The sequence below is a fragment of the Chenopodium quinoa genome, unplaced genomic scaffold (assembly GCF_001683475.1).
Source record: "Chenopodium quinoa cultivar QQ74 unplaced genomic scaffold, ASM168347v1, whole genome shotgun sequence".
Taxonomy (NCBI): Eukaryota; Viridiplantae; Streptophyta; class Magnoliopsida; order Caryophyllales; family Amaranthaceae; genus Chenopodium; species Chenopodium quinoa.
This window is the reverse complement of record NW_018744988.1, coordinates 2,248,659-2,257,748: the sequence shown is the minus strand read 5'-3', so window position 1 is coordinate 2,257,748 and position 9,090 is coordinate 2,248,659. Positions and strand designations below refer to the sequence as shown.

At 42.6% G+C, this 9,090-nt stretch overlaps 1 protein-coding gene across 1 annotated transcript; it reads right to left on the bottom strand.

Moving 5' to 3' along the window:
* Nucleotides 1-1,991: 1,991 nt before the first annotated feature.
* On the bottom strand, nt 1,992-3,599 carry LOC110706651 (putative clathrin assembly protein At4g40080). The gene has a single exon (XM_021884600.1). It carries the CDS (start codon nt 3,279-3,281, stop codon nt 2,301-2,303), a length of 981 nt encoding a protein of 326 aa, XP_021740292.1. The 5' UTR covers nt 3,282-3,599; the 3' UTR covers nt 1,992-2,300.
* Nucleotides 3,600-9,090: the final 5,491 nt, after the last annotated feature.

Here is a 9,090-nt window from a genome sequence, read left to right as displayed (position 1 = left end):
GAGAGTCATGCATTATAGGAGATAGGGAATCCTCCTTGTGTGATCCTCCCCCCGAGCCGGCACCCTTGGGAGAGTTCCGGTCCGGCGAGGGCGATGGTGTAGGGGTTTTAGGCTTTTCGCCCGCTCCTTGACGGAGGCTTTTGCTCTTGCGGTTCTTAGCCATGGCTGCTAAGACAATTGCAAGATGATCTTGGTTAGGAATTTGGCTTAAAGATTTTTGAAAGTCTTCCCCACAGACGGCGCCAAATTGTTTCGGTTGAAAACAATGGGACCTTGCCGAAGGTCCACTAAAATGGAGAAGACTGGATTCGATCCAAGCTGTGTTGGGCCGAAGGTTTCCTGCACAGTGAACACACGTAAACTAGCCTCGGGGGTGTTTCCGAGGAAGGCCCCTCCGATGCTAAAGTCAGTACAATGTGTAAAAAGGAAGACACTATGCAAGAGAGTTTGTAGCTTGAGGCTTTTGTGGAGTATTTCTCAATGCAAGAATGAGCATATGAGTTGGAATAATCCGTGTATGAGATAATGTATGTGATGATGCATGTGTTGTTGTGTCTCGTATGTGATGTTATGAGATGTCTTATGTAAGAATATGACTCTCTCCTTGAATGTGTTAATATGAGGGCTTTTATACCTCATCATATTTGGAGAGGTTGGGCTTTAGCCCAATTGGCTTACTTTGTGGGCTGACTTTTGACTTTTGAGCAATTGGAGAGTTGAACCTTGACCTTGGGCTTTTAATTGGATCATTTAGTGCTCAGGCCCAATTTTGACTAAATTGGACCCAAACAGAAACTATATTGTTTGTTACAACCAAGTTAGAAAATTAAACACCGTTAATTGGGGATAATCATAAATTTCTTAATGCTCATATCTCTCCTGCAACTCATCATTTCGTTCATTTTTTTTATTTATTTTTTAAACAAGGATAGTGCATTAGTGCGGGATTCATTACACAAACAAAAGCCCACAGCGAGGTGTCATTTTAAAACCAATTGACAATAAAAGTAGCTCGATTGGAATAAAAATTGGGTTATAAATTGAAAGTTCTTTGCTTTCTTTTTCAATACGAGACAAATCTTTATTATCATTGTAAATGTCATGTGGTTATTCAATAATAATACACAGTATTATTCTTCTTCTTGTAAAATAAAATAAATCATTTTCTAATTTGACTTTAGTTGCATGTATATTCAAAGTAGATATATGATTGGATTTTTGCTAAAAATTATTCTAATACGGATTTTTCAAGTTTGTTGTGTTATAAATGTCTATCTCATTACGTACTACTAAAACCTTACGAAGTTACGAACAATGTTCCTAGATTCCTGCTGTGTAATTGTATATGCTTCTTCATTACGATTTCCTGACATTCATATCACAGAATACTATTCTTATCTTCCTACTGTATTATTAATACTCGAACTTCTTAGGAGTATGATATGGACGTATGGTATTAAATTTGATTTACCTCAACCTTGTATTATTGGAAGGTCTATTTAAATTTAACTTTTTAAAACACGACATTGAATCAAAATTTTCCCTTATTATAGTCCTAGATCGTTCTTGTGTAATTGTACTCCACATATCTTTTAATTTGTTATATCGACCTTAGCCATCGTATTACTCTCTAATGTTCTTTTAATGTAATTGAGATCTAAAATCTGCACACTAGGTATAGAAATAAGATATCATGGATAAGAAAGCTATAAAATTGATATGTCTAGATCTCAAACTCAACTCATTAACACCAAATTAGGATCATTTGCCTCAATTTTAGTCATAAAGTGACATCAAGTCACCGACGATAAAACAACTCATTTTACTGAACACGCTCTTAAAAATAACATTTTTAGCTTATAAAAACATCAAAATTAACACGTTTGGATCGCGAGCTTCTAGATTTCAAGCTCATTGAATTAGAATCATGTGTCTATTTCCAAGTCATTCAATTGACATCAGCACCAGTATCCATATTCACACCAACTCAGTAAGAAGCAAATCAAAGATAACACAAGTTTATTAGAAAACACATTATATCCATTCACACATTGACACATATCAGGAAATAATCACAAAAAAGACACTGACTTGAACAACAGTTTCTTCTCTTATTATTGACTTATTCCTAATTATTTTCCTTATTTGCTAAGTAATTAAAAAAACCAAAGGAATGTTTCTGTGTTTTTGTACATCAAAAAATATGAGAAATATACACATTTTATATTCCAAAAAATGACCTAACTACCAATCTCCAAATTCACACTTGAGAAACCAACCTTGACAATACTAACCAAAACTCAACCATAAGAAGCAACCATTGTATTCCATTCAACATCCAACCACCGTCTATTCCGCCGCGGTGGCACGACCGAAACCGATATCAACTCACCAACTCGGTTCTCCGCCACCCGAGTCGACTCACTCCTTTCTAATTTCAACAATTTCATATTCTCTCTCCTCTCCTTAACCTCCTCAACATCTTTCCTCACTTCCTCAATCAATTCCCAAACCCCATCATTCTTCTTATTCAAGAACATTAAAACCAATTTTTCCCGGCAATTTTGGAGTCTTTTTAAATCATTTAACAATTCCCCAATTGAATCATTGCTCAAATCTTGAATTCTTTTCTTCCCAAATTGATTGATTAAAGCATTAATCTCTCTCATAATCATCCGATAATCTTCTCCAACAAGCTTAATTACTTCATAAATCAAACTTATTCTTTGATAATGGAGACTTTCAGGGGCCCCACAAATCACCTCAACCATATTAATCAACAACCCTAATCTCTCTCCTCCTCCCCTGTTCTTCCGCCGCGACAACCCGACACCGTGATCAATGACGTCACCATACCACCTCACCCACTCCGACAACTCCCACGTGTCACCCCCGGAATCATCCTTAAACCCCGACAAATTCAACAACGGTCCAGTAGAATAACCCAAGATCTCCTCCTTCAAAGCAGGGGAACCATGAATGATGACGTGGTGGAGCGTGAGCAAGCACTTGAGTGCCACGTAGACACTGGTGGTCCCATGAAGACGTTGCAGTAGCGCGTGTATTAAAACACCGGAGGTAGAAGGGCGGTAATGATTAACCAAAGATAAAACCGCGTCGAGCGGGGGCGGGTCGGAAGGGTGGCGGTGCGTGGTGGCGCGTAAGACCGCAATATGAAAGGAAGTGGTTGGTTTAGAGGAAAATAAAAGGGTGGCTTTGATAAGAGAAACTTTGTCTTTGAAAATTCCGACTAAGTTTTTCATTTTTTGAGGACGACCCATTGTTATTCAGAAAAACAGAGTGTTAAGAGGAGAGAGAAAATAGGGGGAAGAGTCTGTTAGTTTTTGGTTATTTTTAGGGTATTTATATAACGGCTTTTTTTTGAGGTGGAATTTTTTAAGTGGTCTAAATAAATAGACGCGGTCTACGTGTTGAATTACGAGTAATTTTTTTTAAGGGATTTTTTATTAATAAAGTGGGAGTTTAATAAGTCTATATATTTGTTGAGAATATTAAATTATGGTATTTAATCATAGTCTTTGCTTTAATAATTTCGGTTGATATATTAAGTAAAAAGGGATTTTTATTTTTATTTTTATTTTTTATTTTTTTTAAGGAAATTATTGTGAAACGCTAAACATCGCCCGCAATTTACCATATAAAGCCCACAAATATGTTATGATTTGACCATTATGCCCTTTTGCTAAAATTGAGATAATCTCGGTGTAAAAAATGTGGAGCCGTACTGGCTCGCCGGGGGAGACCGGATGGCAGGCCGGAGATGCGGGGGACGCCGGAGGTACGTCGTCGTCGACGGAAAACGAGGTAAGTCACCGCTAAAATTCACGGTTTACCGTCGTAGTGGCTCCGGCGCCTAGGGTGGACGCCCAAACCGTAGCCTGGACGTCCAAGCCGGACGCCAGAACCACCGGAGTGGCGTCCAGGCTAGACGCCCAGACCACCAGAGTGGCGTCCAGCCCAGGCGCCCAGACCACCAGACTGGCGTCCTGGGCAGACGCCACTCCACTGGGTGAGGCGGCCCTGCCAGGCGCCAGTCCAGTGGCTGTGGCAGCCCTGGCAGACGCCACCTTTAATAATTAATTTTTATTTTTTCCTTTTTGATTTTGTTGTTGTTTTTTATTTAATTTTTTTGTGAAAATAAAAAATCGAAAATGATTTTTTAAAAAAATTCGAAATGGGTTTTTTGTAAATTAAATTTGAAAATTCGAAATAGGTTTTTTTAAAATTAAATTTGAAAATTCGAAATGGTATATTTTTAAATTTAGTTTGAAAATTCGAATTGGGTTTTTATAAAAATTAAGTTTGATTATATATAATTATGTTTTTTTTTGTGTTAATTATGTGGAAATATAGAAATTAAATGTATTATCCGTTAAATGTATTTATTGTAATATATAATTGATGCAGGAATATGGTGGAGACGGAAATGATTACAGTGAGATATTTGGACATGATGGTCCATTCGAAGAAGCTCAACAGGCGATTGATTGGGCAAAACAGGTTGCAATTGCAGCTGGATTTTGCTTGGTAGTAGCAACTCATAAATCTCAACGGGATGGTAGAATGGATCGCATTTTGAGATGTGACCGTTATCGCAAAAGAGAAGAAAGAGATTTTCGTACAGCCACTCGGTTTGACACAAAGCGGAAAGGTTGTGGGTGTGAGTTCAGAGTAAAGGTTCGAAAACTACGGAGTCGTGACGGTTGGGAAGTGATAGGTTACTCTAAATGGGGGTATCACAACCATGAGATGATAGTATATGAAGAGGGTCATCGACAACTGAGCGGCTTAAGTCCTGCTGCGAAACTAGTTGTGAAAGAAATGAGTGATGCTCAAGTGAAGCCTGCTAAAATATTAGCATCTGTGTTAGAGAAATTTCCAGAAGACCATCCAAACCGAAGACACATCTACAACGTCAGACAGCAACTCAGGTTTGAACGGTCAGAGGGAAGGAACCCTATACAGCAGCTGCTACACCAGGCACAATCACGTGGTTACCTGTTCTGGTTTGATTCTGATGAAGATACAGCGGAGGTGACTCATCTTTTCCTTGTGCATCCTGATTGTGCTGATATGATCAAGTCTTGGCCATTTGTGATTTTGATCGACTCAACGTACAAGACAAACAAGTACAAGTTCCCTCTGGTTGAGATGGTTGGGATGGCTCCAACGAACCAGAACTTTCTGATTGGTCATGCAATCATCAGGGATGAGACGGCTCCAAGTTATTATTGGGTTTTGGAGAAGCTGAGAAACTACATCGGGCCTAATGTTCATCCAGCAGCCATCGTCAGCGACTGTGAGGGAGGTCTCTTTGCCCCCATAGCAGAGCTGTTTCCCGAATCGAACCACTTATTGTGCACATGGCACATCAACAACTGCGTGAAAGTGAAAGCCTACAACCTTTTCAAGAAGAATTTGGAAATGGCAGAGAGATTGGTGAATGGTAAGTGGCGGAAGATCCTACAGGCTACCACAGAGGAAGCGTATGAGCGAGCATTGGCTAACTTCAGGGATTCGTATCAGTGGTGTCCGGCACTGGTGGACTATGTGATGCATCAATGGGTCCCTCACAGGGAAAAGTTTGTCAAATATTGGACAAACCAGGTACTTCATTTTGGGAACACTACAACATGTAGAGTTGAGAGCGCTCATAGAGCTACCAAGGACTGGATTGATTCATCGACCGCTGCTTTGGATACACTGTTCGCTAGACTGAACAAGTCAATTGAAACTCAGAAGAACGACATCAGGAACTCTCTAGAGGACTCCAGACGACGACATGGTACGATGTATAGCCATTTTATATTTAAGATTCTCCATGGTCGTGTGTCGCACTACTGCTTGGGGTTGATTCTCACTGAGCTGAACAGGGTGAGGGACTTGGCTGACGAAGTGTATACTCGGTGTGGGTGTACTATTTCAGTAACTCATGGATTACCTTGCGCATGCACCATTCATCGCGTTATTACAGAAGAAAGGGCGTCGTTACATGTTGATCAGGTCCATTCATTCTGGAGGACGCTTGTTATTGGTGAGCATGCAGACAATCAAACGGCCGACCGTGAACAGGAAGAGTTGGAGCAGTTCCGTTCGATGTACGACCGAGTGTCCTCCAGCCATCCTTCTATTATTCGTGACGCTACTCATGTGCTTCATGACATGTTCCACCCGTCTAACTTAGATTATGAGGAACCCGAAGGAGTTGACCATCCTCGAGGTCGACAACGGCGGAACAGGAGTGCGTTTGAGTATATCCGTGGTCTTGGTCGTGGTCGTTCTCGTGGTCGGACATCGTCATCTAGTCGTAGTCAATCTTCATCGTCTGTGAATATGCCCCTGAGAACTGGTACGTTTTGGTTGTTTTTATTGCACATAGTTTTAAAGTGTTACTCCTGTCTTCTTAACTGTCTATAATTAATTATTTGGTGAATAGGAAGAAACGATGTTGATCAGTTTCCGTACAAGGAAAGGATACCTGCGATCATCATGTCGTACTTGGAAGGGTGGAATGATGTAATCGGAGATGGTAACTGCGGATTCCGGGTCGTGGCTGATGTTTTTCAAATGGGCGAAGACAACTACGGTTTGGTGCGTGAGTTGATGTACAGCGAAATTGCCTCTAACCGAAATTTTTATCGTCATGTGTACCAGGATGACTTGGATGGCGCTCTCCGGCGTATCCGGTGGGGAGGTGGACCTTGCGGCGAAAATCATTATTTTGACGCGCCCCTAGATCTGTTTGCCGTTGCAAACATTTACAAATGCGCAGTCATGCATTTCGGCCTGGGAGTGCATAGTTAAGCTTATTATCCTTGTACCACGGTTCTCCCTTGGCGGTCGCGTGAGACTGTCACCACACCGGTCAGAGAGCTAGCTATTGCGTTTCTTGGGTCGTCATACAGACATTTCATCCGACTAGACATGTCAACCAATTTTCCGGTGCCACCGATTATACCTCGGTGGTACAACATTCGCACAGCGAGCGTAGAGGGTTGGGATGCGCTATATAATGACCGGATCCACGAATGGAACACCCTAGCTGCATTTTAGTTTTTCTTGTTTACATTCTTTATTTGTAATCTTATTTGTACGTTGCTCTTTTAATGAGAACATTAATATTTTATATTGTATTTCTTACTGCATTCTATATGTTGCATGGGTAAGTTGCGCGGATCCACGAACGGTTATATCAAAATTTAAAAACAGCACTGATAATATGTTTAAGTTGGAAGCTAAAAGAACAATCTAAAATGTTACAATTTTACAACATAATGTCCAACATAATGCTCTATAAATAAAATACAATAACCATCAGTAATCCCTCCTCGACGACGACTCCCACTGCGCAAGGGTCTGTTCCAGACTATCAACAACAGCTCTCCCTGTTGCACTCATGCTGTCCTTCTCAAGAGAGAGTTTCTGAACGTCTTGCATTATCTTTCCCATCCACTGCATACAACAAAAAACAGAAGATGAAATACAATAACAACAAATAAAACTTAATTAAAAGACAACGATAAATATAATAAAAGACATACCGCTTCCGTGGCAGTAGGCGGTGGCACATAATCATCATCGCTGTGGTCGAGATCAGCGATCAACCTCGGGTGCGAATACCGGTTGAACCATTCCATGTAGTAATGGTCACACATAAGAGTAACCCCAGAGGGCGGCCGCTGCAACTCCGCTGTCCATAATCGGGCCACCATCGGAAACTGGTCCCACGTCCCGGTCATGATATCCGGCCATTCCACGACGTACTCCCTCGACGATGCAGGCCGGACCGCCTTCATCGGGCACGCCGGGGGAGGAGGGACAACTTGGACAATTCCAAGCTGGCGAAGACAACGCTGGGGCATGTACGCCTCGACGATGTCACGATACTGAATGAGTCCCGTGTACAGGGTCCTGGGTACCCTAACACTAGGGTTCGGGCCGAAAGGCATCCAGTTCACCTGTACAATTACAACATATAAAATTTAATAACATGAATATAATATGTGCAAATAATAAAATGTAGACTCTATAAATAAACGTTACCTCTAAGGGGGACAGCCTGTCCAGCAATAACCGTATCGATCGGAGGCGGTCAACGGACTTCTTCTCCGAGCGCGGACTCCACGCACAAGCACGCGGCATCCCCTCATCAATAGGAACTGGGTCACGATGTGGTCGCAATGCAGGAAAGTACTCGTATATCCAAGTCTGCAATAGAGTCAGACACCCAGTGATACCTGCCGCGTCAGCCCGACTCGCAAATCCTAGTTGACGATACAAATACGCCAACGTAGCCGATTCCCAGGAAAACTGGCCTACACTGTCGGGGTCACACGCCTCTACGATGTCGCGTGGCCTGAGCTTGTTTCCGCCGCTCTTATCCGGAAACAAGGTACATCCGAGGAGTAGAAAAACATAAGCACTCAGCTGTGCGTCGGGCGTCCTACGTGCACTCGGGTACAAACACCGCTGCAACACGGATGCGATCTTCACACCTCCGTGTTCCCAAACACCTAGCGCCTCGGTGTACAGTGCAGCCCTGTCCACCGCCAACAACTCCGCCAGCGAATCTGCCTGATCCGCATCAGCCACAGCACCAAGTCGTTTACCCTCAACACGAATCCCCAGAATGGCCTCGACGTCATGTAACATGATCGTCATCTCACCGAACGGAAGGTGAAAAGAGTTTGTATCCGGTTGCCATCGCTCAATGAAAGCCGTGATCAGCGTACTGTCAATATTATCGTGCATGGTGGCAGGAACGTGCTTCACCCCAGTGCCCTCCAGTCGCTCGAACATCTCGCTCTCCGCCGGCCAGGCCTCAGCCCATGTACGCAAAAAACTACAAGTCTTTTCCCGGGTATGACATTTCAACAACCCCGTAACTGAAGGCCTCTCCTGGTCCTCCCAAATACGGGCAGCTATGTGTCCTAGAAAGCTAGGAATCACACTCCCGTCAACAGTCCCACCGGGCACCTCACTCCTAACAACCCAAGAATCATTACCCGCCCTCGACCGTTTCCTGCTTGCCCCAGATACAGTGGACGCAGATGATGTGCCAGATCTACT